The 22,126-nt window shown below is 40.6% G+C and overlaps 1 protein-coding gene across 10 annotated transcripts in view; it reads right to left on the bottom strand.

The window, feature by feature from the left end:
* msi2b (musashi RNA-binding protein 2b) overlaps positions 1-22,126 on the bottom strand; it is a 265,751-nt gene that overhangs the window by 113,858 nt on the left and 129,767 nt on the right. For all 10 annotated transcript variants that reach the window (XM_065963096.1, XM_065963097.1, XM_065963094.1 and 7 more), the window contains exon 7: positions 6,329-6,377. In XM_065963096.1, the coding sequence (XP_065819168.1) occupies positions 6,329-6,377 (49 nt within the window). The remainder of the gene's footprint in view (positions 1-6,328; positions 6,378-22,126) is intronic.

The following is a 22,126-nucleotide window of genomic DNA, read 5'->3' as shown; positions in this document are numbered from 1 at the left end:
CTTCCCCCGTTTCTCTTCTAACTGTACGCATTTCCTTTTTCTACACCTCCTCCCCCCCCCCCCCCCCACCCCCCACCCCTCCTACTCAGTCAATGAGCCAGCAATCACTTTGCAGACAGACATCCTCTGCCCAGTCGGCCATGTTCAATCCCCAGCACCAGTGGCTGATGAGGCATTGTGGTGACGTCAAATAGCGGGTGTTTTTCTTTCGGGGAGCAACAGTTAACCTGTGGAGGCGCTGCGCTGCTTCCCAGGTTACAGGACTCATAGTGGCTCTCTTTATATAAAATAATGAATGTAATATGCCAGTGAGATGAAAGGTAATGAGGCCAATTATTTTTTTCTACTCACCCAGTGAGGCGGCAGAGGCCAATTTATGTCAAATAGTTGGTGTATAATGACACCTAATACCACTCAAGCCTTTGTTACAGTAGGAGCTTGTGTATCCCGGCGGAGAGACTTTTGCTGTGTAAAGGATAGTTTTGAAATTGCGCACACACACACACACACCAAAAACATCCTTTAAATAATAAGATGATAGTGTTAGAAAGTTGGACTGCGTCGCATATTCATAAGCTTGGCTATTGTGTGCTGTTAAATTCACCTATTTAAGGAACAAAGACACACAAGTTGGAAAAAAGAAAGGAGGACCAACAACTGCATGCTGTCATCCACAAACACAGTCCCGCAGACACACAACCAGTTTTTTGGTTGTTTGGGAGGCAGCTCGCTCAGTGTGACATTGACTCCTCAGTGCCAATTCCACACTGGGAGCTGCACTTGCTAGCTTTGCTGCCAATCCAGGTAAAGAGATTACTGACACACACAATGCAGCCTTCTGTTTGTCTGCCAAGAAGAAAACCAGCCCTTTAAGCCCACAGAAAAAAAAAAAAAAAAGCTATACACAAATTCACACAGCATCAGGCTGGGCCCCGTCCTCACTTAAAAAAAAAAAAACAAGAATCCCCCCCCCTTCTTCTTCTCTAGGAACGTGGCTTCTAATATGTGCCTCGCTCACACAAAGCTGCCTTGTGACTGAAACAATCCAGCCTCCTTTTCTTTATCCAGGTCCCCAACACTGTTGCACATTACTATTACTTGCATCATTCAAATAAAGAAGGAATTTGGCTTACAATCAGTCACGCAGCCATTATAAAGCTACACTAATGGGTGCTGTCTGGTTACAAACTGTTGTAAAACAATAGGAATGGAATTACACTGGGATTTCATCATGTTCCTTAATGGTGTAATTAAAAAAGGTGAGAGAGAACTCATGTATCACTTGAAACATATAGGTACCTCCTTCAGTATGTTTTAACTTGCAGTAATCAACTCAAAACTTGCTGAAAACTTTGCGAGTGCTGACTGACTTTTTACAGAATTTTTTTTGTTTTTTTTGCAGAGCATGAATCACACAATCACTCTGGCACGCAGTTTTGACCCAATTAATCAGCTACTTCTAATTGTAAGAGTGTAATTTAGCATTGGGATTGCAATGCAGTAATTTGCATTGTATTTACTTATCTTTTGGGGATTCATGTGGAGAAGCTGCTTGTGAATAATCAAATCAGGGGGAGTCTATAGCGTCACTTTTTATTTTACTTTGAAAAGGTCCTGTTTGAATTATGTGCTTGGAATTATGCTACGGAAGGATGTGTTGATGAAGAGAAGGGTAATGTAGTGGAGAGGGAGGTCCGATTATGATGTGGAACATTTTAAAAGGTGCATATGAAAGTAAGAACAAAAAATGTAGCCATCTACTGCACCTTTAACAAACACACACATAAAAAAAACAATACTTTGGCGGATATAACAACAGTTTCCACTCTTTCATCCCCTCCTCTAAGAGACGCCATTTTTTCCCACCTCAGCAGCATTCTCTTTGGCACTACCAATTGTGTTTGACAGTGGAATCACATCTTAGATCATAGATAAAACGTCAGCCTGCGGGACAGGGAGTAGGCAAAGGATGACAAGAATGATTTTGACTCAGGGCTATTCCAAAAGCTTTTATTTCCCACCAGTACAGCTCGCACTGTCATCCAGGGGCGGCATGTGAAGTCATGTCGAGGCTGCTGGGAACGATGACGACTGGCATGTGTAGACCGTGACTACTGTGCTCATGCCCTTGTCCCAAAACACAGGCTGAGTTTTGGAGCACAAACACACTGTAATCTGGATGTCCTGCACCGCCAGCCCAGGCTCACTCCCAATTGGTCAGAAACTGTAGCCTGTTCAGTTGCATAACGCTTACCACATAAAAGTTGTAGGTAACCTTTAAGGGTGAAATTTTGGACAGTCTCCTCTGGCTTGTTGTTTTTAACTTGGCGATGGGCTCACATTATATTCTGTATAGTTTGTCTGGGATGGCAGTTTGGTGGTGATGGATGAGCCAAACAAAAACCAGCGTCTCACTGAAGAGCCCGGGGTTTGATTACCATGCAGAACAAATAATGACGTCTTTAAAAAGTTTAATTCTTTATAAGTTCTGGTCACATATGAACCTCAGTTACATCATCTAGTTTATGTATTGTTGTACATATTAAGAACCAAACCATGATGTTTTTAATTAATCAAAAAAAGCAGTGCTTTAACAAAAACTAAAGCTGCAATGAGAAACAAACAGTTTTTTAAGATTCATAATTAGTTGTTTTTTAGTCGAGTGAAAGGTTTTGCTTGTTCTTGTCATTTCTATCTAAGTCGTGATGATGTCTGAAGCAGTTTGAAATTGGGAAATTGTAATTATCACAAAATTTCAAGATCAAATCGACTAAAATAATCATCCGTTCATAGTGAAACTAATTTTGCAGATAAATCGTAGTCCTAGAATGTGTTTCATTAATAATGTTCCCCCATTCCTGCTAATGGTTGTTGCATATCTTTATGCCTAATAGTGTGAAAGTTTGTCAGTAAGCTTTTTTTATGTAATCTAACCAGGTGTTACTTTGTTATTATCACTTACTCTGACTACTTTGTTTTGAATTTCAAACTAGACGCTGCATATTGACTTGGCCTAAGAGCCTTGCATGTTTCAAATTAAAGCTAGTGTTACCTTGATCTTCACTTTTTGAAGCATTGGGCCAGATACCAAGCTGCCGTATTTGATTATTTTGTTATGAGAACGTGTATGCACTGCTAAATAAATCCTCCAGAAATACAAGGAAATGAAAATGTGCTGAATGATACATTTTTCCTTATTTCCCCTTTTCTGCCACAAAACGAGTGTCAGGAGAAGAAGGGAAGGTTGAAGGGGGGGCTGGATGGTGGTGGTGGGGTGCACTGCAGTAGAGCGTGGAACAATGAGCGCCCTCTGGCATCAACCTCTGGACAGCCCAAGCTGCTCACCAAAGACACTGAACTCACCCACAATGAGGTGCTGCAGAGGGAAGGGAGGCTTTAGAGAGTTCAATTTCCAACACAATTGGCCGTATTCTACTCCTTTAAATGCCAGGGAGATGGTGTGCAGCGTGCGCCTTTGTGAGGGGCTTTGCTTACAGCCAGTGTCCTCTAACAGGAGAGACAGGAAGAGAAAGACGACAGAAACAGAAAGACAGGCTATGTGCGGAGATGGCGTGTGGACAGAAATAGTGGGACTGTGGGAGAAGAAAAGGGAAGAAAGAGTGCGACTGAATGACTGGGAGAGATAGAGAGTTAAAAAAAAAAGTACAGAAAAGATGAGAAGGGTAGAGAATGTCTCCTCTTGCTTTTCGTTTGACCGCCTCGTAGGGACCGTCTGAAGGACAATGCTGCTACTAGCGGAGTGTGACGTTTGTCCTCTATCCAATTCACCACAGCCCCAAAGAAAACACACTCACAATCAAGCTCCCATCATGCAGCTAATACACAATATACTCTTCCAACGTCAATACCATACAATATAGTGAGTTACAATACAGACTCTGCATAAAAAAAAAAAAGAAATATAGAGGCAGAAAGATAACATTCAAATGAGCTGATGTGAAGGCATTATGTGCTACAGAAAGTACAACAACAGATCACCTTTAACTGCTGTGAATGACACTGCGCCTTCTATTCTAAAGGAATCATTTAGCTTTGTATACAACTGCGAAATATACCATAGTTATGGAATCTCTCTCTCTGTCTGTGTATTTAATATGCTTGTAGAAGTTTATGTATTTTTTATTTTTTTCCCTCAAACAGACTCCAGTAAATATAAACACGCATCCTTCAGGGACATTTGCCTCATTTTTTGCTTGTTTGCCTCGGTAGGAAGTAGCGTCTTAGGCCTTTAGTTTGTGAAAGAGTCGGCTGCTGTGATGCTTTAGGGTTTGGGTCGGTGCAGATTTAAAATGTGGTTTTAAGGCACTAGACATTGCACTTGTGTGGTAGAGTGTGTCTGTGTTGGAGGCATGACAGCATTCAAGATTAACAAGAACAAAGAGGAGAAATGGCATTAGTTGTTAGAAATGTGCTCCTTCCTGCACAGCTCTACAAAGCATTAAAGCAGTGAGAGAACTGTTATATCCAGCAGTTGCAATTACAGAGTAGCCACAGTGGCTAACATTGCATTGTGTAATACTCGGATTGTTAAATAAAGAATGTGTTATTTTTACCCTTTGCACGGCTGCAGAGAAATCGCGGATTATTTTTTCATGAATCAATCTGTAAGATAAAAATGAACACAGGTGGGAAATTGATTTGGACTGCTGGCTGCCAGATGCCCATCACTGGATCCTGCAGGCCCAGGCACTGGTTTCACCGATAATGTAATCAATGCCCTTTTCTATGTGGTCACGGGGCAGCTGAGCCATTAATATTACACAATCACACCAATGGCGCTGATGAATTATTCACATTTTCATATGGGTCTGTAATATTGCATGCGATTCATCCGGAAGAGCTGTTGTGTTTTTAAGATGAAAGCTGTAAATATCTACCGCTTAGTCCTAACTAAATATCAAAATGCAAGATAGAGGAAATAGCAAATCAGGAGGAAGTGCACCTGTCCCCTTCTTTGGCGTCACAGTCTATATAAATACGTTGGCTGTCATCAGGAAAATTTGCCAAGGAGGCTGTTTCTCCATCATTGTCTTCATTTGAAGGGCATTTTGCTGCCTAAAGGCAAACGCCGAACACACTGCCCGAGCGTGGCGCCCATCGTCTTTCGCATAGGGCTGGCAGGGCATCAGACAGGAGAGAGAGAGAGAGGGAGAGAGCAGTGAAAAAGAAGAGAATGAGAGAGAGAGAGAGAAAGAGAAAGGGAGAGAAAAGAATCCTTCGTCTCAAAGCAGACCTCACACTGGGTTCTGTCACTACAGATCAAAATCCCCTCAAAGCCAGAGATCACTTCCACTACAGTTCACATGTTCCACACTTAGAAACTGTTTACCCGACTCAAAGAGTTTCCTCTGCACACACACTCTTGCGCGCACACACACACACACACACACACTCAAAGAGATACAGTAGAAGAAGAAAGAGACGTTTTTGCAGAAAACAAATCCAAGCCAACTGCACTTAAAGATTTATACAGGTTGAGATTCGCTCACTGCAAACAAATGTTTCAATCAATATGGCAAAACAGCGCTCAGACCAGTTCAGGGAGATGCTGCGCCGCCAGCTCTGCCTACAAGTGAGCTGACAAACAGAGAAGTATCTGCTCCTATTTCTTGTGGAAATACCTGTCAGTGCCTGTCGACTCCTCACAGTGATACGCACACGCACGCAGCCAGGGACAGTCTGTCTCCTGAAAGTTGCACTAACGCACATACGTGACGATTCATAGCCAATAACAGCCGACGTGAAGGGCTCCGGGGTGAGTGACAAGCATATATGTGCTTCTGGTTAAACCTTGTCTTTAAAAAAAAAAAATACACAACACACGGACGGCATTGTGGTGCAGGGGAGGAAAACCTGTCTTTGGAAAGTCCTCTGCTTGAGAGAGAAACGTCCCCCTCATCGAAAAGATAAGGAGCCTGATGAGAGATAGCGATAAAGTCAGTGCTTCTCCTGGGCCTTATCTGATGCTGTTATCTGACTGCACAGCACCCACCATCTCGCAATCTTTACACCCTTTAAGCACCCCTCTGTAGCACCCACACCCGCATCAACACACACACACACACACACACACACACACACACACACACACATCATCATCCGAGTCTCAAACATTCTAAACACCGTACCAGCTTATTGATTACTTTGACACGCTCCCATTGTTGAACAGACGGCACACCTAATATCACCAAAGATTGGAACTGTTCTGTGTTATCTCATGGGGAAAAGGACATAAAATGACTATTTTCTCACCTTTCAGAAAGAAACAAAATGTGAGGAAAGAGAGGAGACGCAGCGGTGCACTTACCTCTATGTCTGTTAGTCGTCTTATCAAACATAAGCATGGCATCATCAACCTGGAAGACACAAGAAGAAAAGCAGCGACATTAGCTTAATCTCTTCAGCAAGTAGCTCACGTCATCCTCTTTCCCCCCATTGAATCACATCTCATTCTGCCCGTTGTAATTACTCTTAGAATATATATTCCCGCACTTATTCCTTTCCAAGCACCTCTCTCCTTCATAATCAGTGTGCGGTCGCAGGATTAGTGTCAGGTTAGAATTTATTTTTTTTGTCTGTAGCTCGTAATTTTTGGGATGATACAGGAATTCAAGTGATTTTCATCCTGCAAAGATGTAAAAGAGTAAAAAAAAAAAAAGAAAAAGTGGGCTGGAAAATTAACTGCAATGACAAGCAGTGAAAGAAATGAAGAACCGTGCAGACAATATGTTTATTTTGATGAACACCTTCGTCCGATCTTGGGGAGGGTGACAGATAGACACATTACACTAAGCGAGTGTGAGACAAATGGGATGCTTCCTCATCTCGCAGCCACAGCGGCAGCAGCATCCACCATAATATCATCCCTCATCATGTCCAATAAAGCCACACACAGGCAGACAACAACAACAACAACAAAAAAAAAAAAAATCCTCGCACATCTCTGAAACCTGGGATCTCTAGGCACACGCTGCTTTCGATAACTCTGAAGAAATGCTTTAAAAAAAAAACAGGCTGAGGCATGCTCATTTACCCCGGGATTTTGTCTGGGGAGAAAAAAAGAAAGAAGGGGGGGAAGACAGCAGCAAATAGAGAACATACTGCACCGTCCCCTCCCTGGTTATGGTCTCTAGGTAAGTGTTACAGTGTACCGAGGAGGCTTGATGCTGTTCAGGGGGAAAAGATGTGCACACAAGCATCCGTCTGTGAATGTTTTTTTTTTTTTCTTTCAGGGGAGGGTGACAAAGCGGGGGGGAGATGGGGAAGAGACAAGAATAGGGGTCTCACTCGAGCTGAACCGTCTGATTGGATAAAGAGAAGAGCCTGGCAGCCAGGCAGACTAGTTCTGGCACACTGTTCATGCCACCCTCTTGCCACACAATTGGCACACAAGACGTTGGCACAGCTTGTGCGGCCCGGTTACTCACTGTACTGCTCACAGGCCACATGCGGCTACCAGGCACTTTATTTGCACCTCCCCAAAATACTTCCAAATTGCCAAATTTAGCTGGAGATAATTATTTGAGTTTAAATAACCTATAAAGATGGCATTCATATCTTTATTCAACAGTTATTTCTGACAGAGTATTCTGATTGGACAAGAGACATTCCATAAGTGCTGAAGTAGAGTACAGCGTCACTGGGACTTTGAGTGCTTTGAGACACAGTGAGTGTCTTAACATGGACTTGAGTATCCCAGGTTTTGATCAAGTTTTTTGAGTTTCCCAATTTTTGTTGGTAGATACACCGTGTCTTCAATGCGATGGTTAGCATTTCATAGTGCGAAGCCCGCAATAAGCCACAGTGGTCTAATTTTTCTCCGATTTCATTACTGTCTTAGTTTGAGTTGTAAAAAGATTAACATCGCAGGCGAACAAATAAGACGCAGTAATGATAAACCTGGATACTAGTATGCATCATGTATAACAAGAAAATGTTTTGGTTGCTTGACGATGGCGGAGCAAAACATTACAGTCTGTTTTTCTATATGCTGGTTCTAGAACTGTTCAAAAAAGCAATGTGACACTCCAGGTCGAGATGTTTTACCGGATATCAGCGATGCTGTGATTATCTTCTGCACTAAGCCTGAGGCCACGTACTGAATCACAGCAGGGCTGATATTCAGTCCAGCATCACTCCCCTCTCGTGTTTGAAAACCTCTCAAGCCTCTCAAGCTAAGCATTCCTACATTTGTCCCATAAACACTTTGGATGTTAAACCATGTGTCAGAAAACTCACTGATTTTGTGACACAATTTCAATTCTTTCATCAGTCTTAATAGCGTATTGACCAACACAACCTTTTAGGTTATTCCAAGAAATTGCAGACTGTAGCGCTGGTTGTTGAGTGTTCAGGGCGCGTGCCCCATATACGGAGGCCGTAGTCCCTGAAGCGGGCAGCCCGGGTCCCACATGTCATTCCCAACTCTCTCTGTCCCTGCTTCCCCTCTCTATCCACTGTCCTATCTCTACAATAAAGTCATAAACAGCCCCAAAATAAATTGAAAAAAAGAAAAGACAGAAATTTCAGACTATTTGAGCTTTATAATTAGAAATCTGTTGTATAAATGTATATTTTATGAATACATTTGTAACATCTGTGGTGCTACATCTTTTGTACAACCACGAACAAAGTCAGTAATATCCCCAAACTGTTTCCTCTGTAGACATATCACAGAAAAGAAGCAGTACAAATAATGACATTTGCTCCACTTCTGAAAAAAAATAAATGCTATCTGACGATAGTGTGCTGGGAAAACATATAAAAGTAATGCACAAACAAACGTGTGCCAACGAGCAATATCACCTGAAGCGACAGTTTTATGAAGAGAAATATAAAGTCAGGTAACCTCACCAGTGATTCATCATGCCAGGCGATCTAATGAAAATCACATTAAAGTGAAAGGAAGTGGGATGGCTAGAATTTGTAGCTGTGATTCAATTGAACTAAAAAACACAGAGAAACTTCTGGTAAGCACAGCAACTCTATTATAACATGAAGTCCCTGGCCAGATAATTAAAGACTTCTGGAATCCAATATGAGGGAAAACATATCCCTCAGAATGAGTTTGTCATGTCCACACATGTGAGAGTGAAAAAGCGCCACTGCAGAGCGACATGTTTACCATCTATGGTAAGCTTTTAATTAAACAAGCTTGGCTTTAATTTACATTGGAGTGTGAAATGTATGGCATTTGACCACATCATTTAATATCAGCTATTGAAACAGCAGAAAGATCAGCTTTTTCATGCATCAGTAGAAACAAAAAACCAAAGGGCCATCTGAGAATATTGGCCCTCTTAAAAGACAACTATTATGACAGATATTGATTAGTACAGCGTATTCTCTGAGAGTCTGTGCTGAGATAAAACAGAAGGAATCAAAACAAACTAGGGGTGTGAATCTCCTTTTACATGACAATCTGTTTCCTGATTCATAAGCTGTGAATCAAATTGAATATGAAATCCAGAGGCTTTTTTTTTTTTTACTTAATGGAACTGGTAAAAGAGAATATCATATCCAAGTGTTTGTTACTTAAACTAGATTCTCAACAGTAGACCTACTGTGTAAACAAGTGTTCTGATATGATTATTATTATTATGAACTGTAGTCTTTATGACAAAACCAGGCCCACAGGCGTCTCACTTTGACTCTTAGGTGGGGAAAAAATATGAAATATGTGTTTTTACTAGCACAGCTCAGCTGATCCGTACATCTTACTTGATGGGCTTTACATAATCCTGATAACACTTCAAATAATAAATCCCCTCCAAGAGGCACACACTGAAAACAACAATACAATTAAAGGAGATGAAGAGAACTCTACAACAGAGCTCTGTGTGTCTGCTCAGATAGGAGAGCAATGCTGCTGTGATAAAATATTAACAATGAAACATTACTATAATGGAAAGGGAAAGGGAAAAGGCCAATGTGAAAGTCTCGCGAGATTGAAGTAAGGGATCGCAGTAATAAGTTCAATTTAAACAGCAATTACTCCAGATGGTCTAACCCTAACCCAGAACAATCTACAAGCAGGGAAGCCTCAGTAGACCAGTTTACTGCTTTATAATGTGGCTGTTGACCGGTTAGCGTTTCAGGTAAGGACTCCTTCAGTCTTCATTGTTTAAGGTTTCAAGAGAAAATGTATCCTTGGATGTTTCTACCTCTCCAACACCGTCAGACTTAAGAATTATTTCAGGTAAAAAAAACAACAACTAAATAAAGCAGTTTAATTAACACACCTAACAAGAGGGGTTCTAAGGGCTACAACCTGTGATGCCCCTACATTAGGATAATTTGTCTACTAAATCTGGATAAAATCCGGATGGTGATGTGACTACAGCAAGAAAGAAGTCCACGGAAAATTATTTCATGCCGAGCCAACATCAACTTCTTCTTCTTCTTCTGATTCAGTTCGAATTAGTTTAAGTATGTTGCTTTAATTACTACAACGTTTGTTGTTGCTGTCTAGTTAAACAAATGAATTCCACATAAAATCTGACTGGGTGGAACTCTAACAGCGGACCCAGTGTCCTGAGCCATCAACCAGGCCGAGCCCTTCATGCAACATGACATTCAAATATGTGTGCTGTGATATTGATATTGTTGCTGCTGTAAAGCCATTTACAGCCTGAGAGCAGAGAGGCTGGTACTGTGTAAAATGAAGTGAGCTCTATTAAAGGAAGTGTATTATATGAATGTGTGAACCGTGTTGTTGTGACATTATTAGAGGAGGACCATCCTGTCAGCGAGACCCATACAACAAAGAACACAGATTCACAGTGAAGCACTGATGGGCACTTTAACAAAGAATGTGCACATGATGTGAGAGTCACACTCCAGCAGGTCATACAATACACTCCCCCCTTCTCTCTCTCACTATCTAGCTCTCTCTCAGTCTCTCTCTCTCTCTCTGCCACTTGCAGAGTCTATAGAACCATCTCCCGTGCTTCAGGGCTTTTCAATGTAGTTATTCAAGCAGAACACAACTGTGTGCCTCCATCTGATAGAAGGTTAAGGACCTCTTCACTGCTCACAAAAAAGCCCGCCACACAGAGGTGAGGCCGGGCTCACCTCAGGGAAGAAATCTTTCTCTGTCCTCCTCCTCCTCCTCCTCTTTCACTCTTCCTTTTCTCCTGGCTTACTGAAAAGAAAGGTTCAAAGGATAATGGCTGTCTTATCACTATGTAAAAAGGGGAATGGGAACTTCAGTGAAGTGCCTGGCCTTTTGTGACAATGAAGAAAAGAGCAAAAGTCTATTTCACTGGCGTGTATGCACTGGAACAGTCCATGACCACTTAAAAAAAAAAGGAGGCTGCTGGGAGACAGTAAGTCTGGGCAGCTCTTTAACTAAAGCAGCAAACACATTTGAACCAAATAACCTTCTACTTGAAACAAAAAAAAGGGGGCTGACAGGAGTGTACGAGGAATGTAAAATGTTTGCTTACCTACAATTCTACTTTAGTTCACAGTTCAGGAGGTAGTGATTAAATACAAGTGCAAATTTTTGCTTGGATCCCATTCATTTTGCAATAAGGGTAATGTACATGTTGTTTGATGTTGTTACTCATATGTGCTCCTTTGTTTAAATGAAGTTGTAAATTATCATTTTATAATCATTAATACTTCTGTGAAGGTAAGATGAATATTTGCAGTATTAGAGTCCAAGATAAATTTACCTAAAGGGACAATAAAGTGTATTCAGGAGTATGAAATTATATCAGACTCAATCACATTGCATCTGCTTGCATGACATGGCAACCTGTCACATTGTGTCATAGTCTATCATACTGTATCGTATCGTTTTGTGTAGTTTCATATTGTTTCATGATAACTTTTAACAATCATAGGTTTAGTGCCGACCTTAAAGTGCTGTCCTTACGTATCATTAAAAGATGACACATTTTAGGAACTTGTTATTATTTATCTACTTTCTCATCCTGTCAGTACGGGTAATGCTCATGAATGCTGTGTAAGTGGGTGATCATTAACATCATGAAAGACATTGAGTGAAATGAGTGCAATTTAACCAACAATTACACCAGATGGTCTTCATTTATTGCAGTTTACTGTGTCAACCTGACAGTAAGAGTATTGATTAGTGCTTATAAATCTTACCCAAGAGAAGGCTTTGGCTCTTGATTTAAGTATTGTGTCTTACGTGTCAGGCCAGTCATATAAATACTGCTCTAAGAGTTGGCAAATTAGATGTGGCTGGTTGCTGCTACAGGTGGTTTGATAAATAAATACTGTTGTCCTCTAGCAATGAATGAATCTCTTGAGGGTCTACAGCATGGACTTAGGTTCTTGAACTGACAAAAATGTACTTTGATAAAAGGGAATCACGTTTAATTTTTCATCCTACCAATTTGTCCTTTGTGTGAACTGATTCCAACTTTCTCCGGAGCTACCATTACATCCCTAATAACTACATGTAAAGCAGTGGACTAAGTGGTTTACAGTAGATTAGACGCCTACAGCTTAAGCCTTTACATTCATGGCAGCATCACCCTCAGGGTCTAGACCCCCAAAGTACTTGTTCTTAAAGTAATGTGATACCTATTGTACATTAAGAGTGAACATTTGAAGAATACTAGAGAACGTTTGAGGTTAACAGGTAATGTAGATTCAAGAGTAAAACTGCGTGTAAAACAAACTTCAGAGCAAAGTAAAGGAGCAGCTCCTTTTGACTCTGGTCTAACACCCTGATAGATAAAGCCTTTACTAGATCCTGTCATAAAACTTCAAATTTAGATCCACACTAAGTGCTCTCAGTCTGTATTTCTCCATATGTTTGAACAACCACAGAAAAATACAGGATAATTCAGAAAAAAATGTTGCTGAATGATGAATTATGTATCAAAGGACAAAGGCATCAATAAAGGCTAATGTGCTCTGTTTTTGGACAGGAAAACAGCAGAGGTGCCAGGTGACAGGCAGAGATTTAAGAGCTCTGGAAATGAATTATGACAGCGATTTAGAAGTGTCAAATGCACATTTACATTCTGCTCACGGCTGAAGGCTACCAGAGAAGCTTTCCACCAATTTGGGGTTGACACTGATATAGATCATATCTGATGCCAAAGGAGAGACCTGAACCACAGAAAGTGACCTGGGACTGACTGTCCCTGTCCTTTTGTTGAAGCTCTGAGTTCTGTTTTTTGTGTTGTGCTGGTGGCATTGGGTGCATAGAGGTTTCCTTCTTGCCTTAATCCATTATATTTTCTGTTGACCGTCGCTGTTTTCTAAGTGGAAAGAATTGCACTTTGTGTATTGTGTAGTTATCAGACAATGTCTGTGTCAGTTTCGAGGCCAACGATCACTGGGATTTGTTCTCTCACTCTGCAAACACCGTGGAACAGTCTGTGCTCTCTGTGGGGTTCACCAGGTGATGCTCAAAAAGAGGATCATTTTGAAAAGCTTACAACTACTTGTGCCAATATGTGGCTAATTCAGCTTTAACTAAATCCTCATATAAATACCTGACACTGAGTACCCAAGTGTTGCATAACTCCAGCAATGCAAAGTTAAACCTTAAACATCCCACTGAGTGGATTGGCATGGTTTGGTCCACTTAACTCTCCCAAGGCTTATACTAATTCCAAACTATTAGCTTCAAAAGAAACAGCTCGGTTCGCCAATATTAGCACTGTTATTGCTAATGTTGGCAACAAGCAATACTTTCCATCAACATCACCATGGTAACTCATCTTATTTATGTCAGTGAAGCTTAACCAGAAGTCAATACTATATTAAACACGTTGTGGTTATTAGTTTAAGCAACAAAATAAAGATGGAGGAACACATTTTACTTGACTTTTTTCAGTTTGCCTTATTACTGGAAATTAGGATTTAGCGTTGGCAGTAGTCTAAAACATCTGTTATTAAACATGCACTTTGGTTCAATCATGGTACGTTTAAATTTGTAAAAGTTATTTATCTGGCAAATAATTGATCGAGGAAATTATTTAAAATTCTCCCCCATAACTGGTCCAACGAACATGCTCCCAATGATCACAAACCTTTAACAACACACTTCTCTAGGTTGGACAATTTAATGTGGCTAAATTGAAGAACTTCTTATGTTGATTAGCATTAGGTTTATTGCACTGTCCAGACTCATTAGCGTTTCCTCCTTTAAAATGTCACTTCAACATGATATATCAAAGCAATAACCACGCAGATGTAAATTGGCTGGGATTGAGCCAGAAGCCGCGATGTGGGGAAACTTGCCAGATATGTAGATCAACCAATTTACAAAAAGAAGAAAGACTTTCCAGAACAGCTCTCCATTTTAAAAGGTATAGTATTAATAAAAAAAAGGGATCCAACATACTGTAGCTTTGGTATTTTTCGACTGCTACCAACAAAATCTTAAAAGTCCCAGTGAATTCAGGTGAGCCCCTTTGACCCACTTTCATCCAGACATACTCTACACTAAAGGGTCCACAGTGAACTCACATTCTGAATGTAGGGGCCACTTTCTGACTGGAGGACCCAGTTTGAGCCTCCTTCTTTGCAAGCATCAGTTTTCCTTAAGAGTCTCTGAGGAAGAGACTGATTCCTGCCTCCTTCAGGAGCAGTAGTCTAAAGCTGAACCTCGACAACGGCCTCTCTTTGGAGGGGTAACAGAAGTAAGGGGGGGAAAAAAAGATCTTTAGGGATCAATGAAGTATCACAGAATCATAATCGCTACCATTACGACAGATACAGGTCAAGGAAAAAAAAGCCAGCTGGCACTTCCCCTTCATCAACACTCCCTTTGCAGTGCAGAGCATCTAATATTCTATTATAATGATGGCAATTAGCAGAGAAATGATAGCGACCCAGTGACAATGGACAAATTTGTGACAACCCTTTCGATTGTTCTTTTGTAGAGGAAATCTATATCATTGTCTGGGAACGTTGAGCCGCAATGTGCTGCATCCACGCTCGAGTGCTTTTACAAGTGGAGGTTTAACGAGGAGCAGAGGGCAAAATTTTCGCTCCCCATAAGCCCTCGCAATTACACACAGGGGCAATAGGGACACTGTTCTTAAACATGGGACAAGACAGACAAGCGATATTTTTTTTTTTTTCAAAGGCCTAACCTGCTACGAAACCTCTCTCTCTCTTATACCCAAAAAGGAAAATTCCTTATGAAAATGGATGAGTGGCAACTCTCAGCAGAGGTGATAAAACTGCACGGCTGGAGTGCAAACTCTCCACACACACACACACACACACACACACACACACACACACACACACACACACACACACACACACACACAGAAACATATAGAAAATGCATAGCATTGTAGGGTGAAGATACACTTATCTGGTGTTTGCCAAGTCAGTCCAATTTCTTTTCTTTTCAAATGAAATGTCTTTTTTTCTTCTTCCAGGACTTTATTTACGACTAGTTTGAGAGTATTATTTTTCTTCAGTCAATTAGCATTCTGATTGAAAAGAAAAATAATGCAATGTCTTTGTGTTGATAATAAACAGTATAGTGTGGAGAGAGGAAATAGGGGCGCTCCAGCAACGCTACATTTTAATGACTAATGGACAATCACACATTTGAGGGATGGCATTCATTGTATGTGATTAGACTGAATGAATGAAGCCCACTGTGTTATAGAGTTCGAAATGATCTCTAATACCTAATTACGGGAAAATTAGAGTGACAGGAAAAATGAGATTCAAGTATTTTCCAGCTCTCATCTGACAGGAATTCTTGTGTATGTAATTATTAATGATACACACCATGGGCTGAATGTCAACACTTATTCCAGTGACTTTCCTTCATGTTGACATTAACAAAATGGCTTGAGAGGAACACTTGAGGAAGACAATTCCTCAAATCTGTCAGGATTACATATTTATGAGGTCCCCCGCTCAGCATCCAAGGAGGTCGCCATGGTGATACATGCTGTTGTATATTCTAACGATGAACTTTGTGTGTCAGAGAATGCCTGGGAGCGTCGTTGAAATGGTTGGTTCAGATCCGACCACAGCGCTATGTGCAGCTTTCAGATCAGCAAATACACAATTAAAGAGGCAGCCGTGCTGAGGCCACTCTAATCAATGTACTGTTACAAAGGAATGTAATGAAAGGATGATGGAGTGATGCCTTCAGGAGGGGACTGTATCGTTAGAGCAGAGCGTATCACTGTTATGGCAAAACAATATTTTATAAGCATATCTTAAGCCCTGCCTGGAATAAAAAACTGTAAGAAATGATCATATTTATTCATCCTTTTCTTGTGAACAACCCTCATCTCTGGAGTATGATGTCTGCTGTACCATAACGTAAGGCCAATTATTCAGTACACAAAACACTGTCATTTAGCACGTCGCTGCCTTACTTATTTTTCTTACTTTGGGCTAAGAAGACAGTACGATTAGAATCTGTCTGAGTCCATCCTACAAATGAGCTGTTTGAGCTACACAACATTCACCAGGTCAATTCAATAAAGTCTTTGGAAGGGCCATATGAAGAAAAGGTGTAGGTTTTATCAGAAATTTCCATTTTCTGCATCGGTCCTGTTAAGAAAGGAATATAATGAGTTAACACGGAGCTTTTGTAGGTCAGAGGAGAAGCAGGTTTTTACTAGTTTAACTCGCCTAATTCCCCCGTTTGAACAGCCTGACTTAAGACTTTTTGTGACAAATAGAGAATTGGGCTCAATAGCTTATTAATAAAATGATGATCTCATAATAAACAATATACTGCTGAAGAAAAAGAAGCTGGCTCTTTATGGTCACTCAAGCAGTCTGCAAATGAACACCTCTTATGGCAGCAATGATTGATGTTTTTTTTTGCCATTAGCCTGTCTGCCACATTGCTGTTGACCAATGAGTCTGATTCTGCTCGAGGTTTCTGCCCGTTAAACAGAAGTATGTCCTCTCTACTGTTGCCAAGTGATTGGAGTGATTGGATGATGGATTAATGTTGGGTCTCTCTAAAAAAAAAAAAAAAAAAGAAACATGACAAGAAGAACAGTGTAGATGCACTGTTAATGTTATTGTCAAGACATACCTATTGTTGTGATTTGGCGCTACAAAAAACACAAACATAAGCTCTTTTAAGAATGCTATTCCGCAGCAGCGCCATAGGAAGCTCTGCCTCTTTGTACATTCATATTGATTCCACTGCTGCATAATATTGGTGTCTGAAAGTCAGTGTAGAGAAATCACAGGAGCTCCACATAAACACACACTCAGACATGGACACACATACACACACTTCACTGTTCTTCCCTGCCTCTGTTACTACCTCCAATGGCAGAACAGAGGGGAGATCACTCTGTCCCCCCATTACGCTGCCTGTGACCTTCATAGTGAAGGCGAAACGTCACAGAGACATAAATATCATTGGAACTGGCAGCCTGAACAGGGCTATTGATTGGCAGCCCTGTTCAGGCTAAGATTACACCTTTAAACAAGGAAAATTGTGGTGCTATTTTACATTTTTCCAAGAAGAAAATCTCTTCATTACATTTTGAGATAGATCAATAGTTGATATCTTTATTATGGTTTTCTTAACTGATTGACCTGGGTCTTGTTTGGCCCACAGGGCACCAATTGAATGGGTCTGGTATAATCTATAAACCTTTCCTTTAGCTTTTATGGCCTCTCAAGAAAGTTGTTGACTAGGCTTAGTAAAGTACGAAGTGAGGTTTTTCTTGTTTTACTTTCAACCACAGTCCTTTAATCACACGAAACAGGAAATGGTTTATAGGCTTCTTCCTTCCTGTATGAAAAGGAGTTCAGTATGTTGTGGGAATCTGGCTTTACATTTCACCCCACAGTACCATGTCCACACAGTTGAGCTCAGTCTGCTCGAGGAAGTAGGCCTCGTCCATCAATCCGCCTGTCTTCCTTTGCCAAGCTGCAGGGAACTACCCATTATGGAGTCATTTTATTAATAGGCCCCCTTTCCTCTCCGCCACACTCGTGCAGAGTGCCTCCTCATTCTGTCAGGATGGAGTATGCCTGCAAGCCACCTCCATGAAAACTGCTGCACCAGAGCCCTCCCTCACTCCTTTTTTCCCATGTGAGAGCTCAGGCTTGGAAATATTGCGCTTTCAAGCTAAAATAGTATTTGGAGAGGTGAGCAATCCCTAAGCCCTAGAGCAAACAGTTTAACATTGAGGACTTATTTAAAATGATGTTCTTCCTCCTGGAAAGCCAATCAGATTTCTCTTCTGGTACACACACACACACACACACACACACAAACACATACGCACAAGAAACAGGCTCTACATCATCCGCCCCTTCTTCCCTCCTCCTTGTTAGTGTAAATATAGCTGCAAGCAGCATTGACTAGAGGACAGAAAAAGGTCAGAGGGTACTATGAAATGTTTGGGGAGGCTGTGTGAAAACATGATTCAGGGACTCAGAGGGAAGTCCAGGAGGAGGTTTGTTTAAATGAGCAAATGGAGTGAAAATGTGGGGAGGCAGCAGAGGACAAAAAAAAAGTGCACTGGAAAAAGGTATAGGGTTAGGCAAGCAGCTTCTTTTTTAGAGACATGTTGCCAATTTAGGTCATTCATGTTTTACAATGTCCACACGCAATTTTAAATGTAGATGGTTTTATTTGAAGTCAATATTGTATATATATATTTTTTACAATTCAAATAACCAACCATTACCTGTCATCTTTTACTGTTTGTCTTCTAGTCTGCTCATTTTCTCAGAAAGAGGGGTCTGTCGACCTCAATATGATTAAGCTACAAATGATTAAACTTTTTGCAAGGACCCTTCAGATATATATCAATACAATACTCAAACAAACAGCAGACCAAATATAAAGCTGTCAGTACATAGCATCACATGCCTGGTTAATTGCTGCTACCAGCGTTCTCTTGTTTGGGGAATTTAAAAGCTTTTCAGTTTTTTACACTTGTCAAAAAACAGTCAGCTATATGCCTCAGTGATTCAAAGATTTGATTCACAGAACAATTAAAGCTTGTTTATACATCAATCTTCGTGTGTTGTAGTCTTTATTTAATTGTCAGCACAGTGCTAGGTGTGGTGGGGGCTATGCTGGATCTCTTCAGGAAATATATGACAAAGAGAACGGTCTAGGCCGTCAGTGTCAAGAAGATATACCATTTGTTGTGTTTTGTGCTACAAAAAATCGATTGATTGATTGACAACAGTTTTCACCATTTCACCAAGGAAACAATCTAAATGATTGTAAATAACAGACACTTATTACACATGAAAAGGACAAAAAAAAGCAAAGAGATAAGATATAATGCTTTGTCCACAGGGGGCCCCAGAAACAAACTCAAACCAAAGTTCCTCTAAGGCATCAGTTCCCAACCTGAGGTCACGGCAACCTTTCTAAGATCTCAGGAGGATGCAAGGCTTTGTGTGCTCTGAGGTTGTCAAAGTTTGATTAACACATAATGACTAAAATCATGATAAAAGTTACTGGATAGTTTATCCAAACGTATTTTTGTATGAATAAGTTTGTGTAGACGTATTATTTTAGTATGTTATCAACAAAAACAATTGAAACTTGTGTTCATTTTTGTCAGCCACGTCTCTTTTTTTTCCCTCAATTGGGTCCTTGGGGGTCCCAGCTTTTATTAGATACAAGTAGGGGGACTCCATTGAAAAAAAGGCTGGGAACCACTGCTCTGAGGAGCTTTAATTTAAAGAGTAGCTCAGTAAATTTACTACATTGTTTCAATAGAGCTCAACCACACAGTCATTCTACTTGTAACAAAGGTTCCTAAAACCGTAATTCCGCTTACCCGTAACATATTTTGGGGACACCGCTGAAAAAGGTTGCTTCATCATATTCAGTATTTCTTCAGAGACACCTGATAATAATTCTGAGTGAACCTAAGAAGCGGGGAAGCCCATGCTGCCTCAGCAAACACGGATCATTTCAGTCACATGGCGGCGGGAACGAACAAACATGTTCAGATTCAATCAGCCTTTAATGAAATGGGAAGCCCCCGCACTGCCTGGTAAAATATACAGACATGGGTTATTTCTTCACAGCCAGGGAAGGACTATGCTAGATATTAACCAAGACTGAAAGAGAGCATGTCGGCCTCTGTCTTTGCTCTTTTCCACACGAGACTCTAAGAGATGGCCTTGAATGTGGCTGCCTGTTTTTAGCTCTCTTTGTTGCCGATGAGGATACACATGGATACAAAGGGCTCCTGCTTCACTGAATTTCTGAGCTTTAACTTCAGCTAGCAACACCTTTGAAAAAGCATCTAGAAAATTCGATTTAATAAAAGACTCATCTTAATAACAGCATGCTCTAATGTTCATAGGTTTAAGAAACATAAATCTCTCTCAGGGGAAAAGGTTTGTATTGTATTCTTTGATATCAAAAGGTGAACACGAGGGATGAAATGAGATGCTAGTTCAACTTGAATAGCATTCATTTCACTGACAATAGCCACCATCGCTAATACCTGCACTGTTTTACTTAGATTAGGCTTAAGCTTTTTTTTCAAAGGCCAATTCAATAATTTGACATTTCTCCACAGAATGGGAGAGAATGAGCACAGATAAAAACTTTTTTTTTTTTCCCTCCTCCTTTTCATGCAAAACACTTTCATCTGTCATTCTGTGATAGCCCGTCTCTCTTTGTCAGCACAAATACGGGAGCCCCCATTTGAATATGGTAACACATCCCTCTATTTATTAAAGCTTGGATTAACATGACAGGAAGTTTTGTCTGGGGGCTCTTTAAGATGGCTCAGAGAGGCAATCTGGTGACAGTAATAGGATCCAGCTAATATACTTGACTGATGCTCCTTTCCCAGTGTTATAAAGCAGAACAATGGGAGAGGGGGTTCTGGGAGTGAATACATTGTGATTTGTTATAGTGTGTGTGTGTGTGTGTGTGTGTGTGTGTGTGTGTGTGTGTGTGTGTGTGTGTCCGGGGGGACGGAGGGTGCACTAATCAGCCAGAATACCATCACTTAGCAAATATAAGGGCTGAAAAAATAAAAAATACGAAAGGTCACAGAGCAATTCCATCAGGAACACTATGCTACAATTAAGTGAATAGACAAAGGCTGTGACATTAGTGAGAGCTATAATAATGTTTGAGTCCAGCGTGTGTGCGTTTGTAGAGGTCTGCTAAAGGTTGGCTTTGAGAAATAAACAGAAATACTCAGACGAGAGAAGTTCAGAGATAACGGGTCCCATCAAGCGTGTACATTTGTCCTCCGTTTATTTAAGACGCATTAATGCTGCGATTGCTACTGTTTTACTTCTGTATGCGAGAATAAGGATCTTACTGTAAAACTTACCAATAGTGTCAGATCAAATGTCATCATATACAAAGAAATAACGGGAAAACATGCTTTCTTCACGCGTGAGGGTTCAGTAGTAGTGCACACGTTGAAGTTTTGTGTTAGTAACAGGCAGCTCAGGTTGGTGAACTTTAATCTAATTAGGAGTTACAATGTAACTTTGAAAAAAACGGTTGATGACGTACAAGGTAACGTAATTGCAGGCCACGAGTTCATTTGTAAATTGTATGAAGAAATGTGTCGCTTCACCTCTGTCTCCAACTTTCTTCCTCAGAAAATGACTTCAAGACCCAAATAAAACAAAAATAAAGTATATCTGTTTGATTGGATTTTAGCTGATGTACGTAAAAAGACAATGCATTTATTTGGTTTGATTTCCTTTTAAAAAATTGCAATATATATTGCAGAACGAAAAAACATTGAAATGCACGTTATACACTTTATATCTCTGAAATGCGAGCAGAGTGTAAAGACTGTTTAAACTAATTGTGCATCTCTGCTCTTTTGTCCTGTTGTCTGTTTACAATGTCAATTATATCTTCATGGCTTTCATTGGCTGCCTCTCAACCGACCTCCCTGTGATCCATTTTTCTGAAGTTTTTCACGAGTTAGATCCATTTCTGTCAATAACACTCTGCTGAGAGTGAATCGCTTATAGACATTTCCATATGTCATAAAGAGCTGCTATGGATGGACAGTGTGAGTATGCAGCTGCGTGTGAGTTTGTTTGTGCGCTGGGTTAGCAGCGGATCAAACACACATCTGTCTGTGAGATAGAGGGGGAATCTGTTCTTCTCCCCCTAACCTCTCAATACTAATTAACG

This window comes from Labrus bergylta, chromosome 14 (genome assembly GCF_963930695.1).
Source record: "Labrus bergylta chromosome 14, fLabBer1.1, whole genome shotgun sequence".
Taxonomy (NCBI): Eukaryota; Metazoa; Chordata; class Actinopteri; order Labriformes; family Labridae; genus Labrus; species Labrus bergylta.
This window is presented reverse-complemented; position numbering and strand designations above follow the sequence as displayed.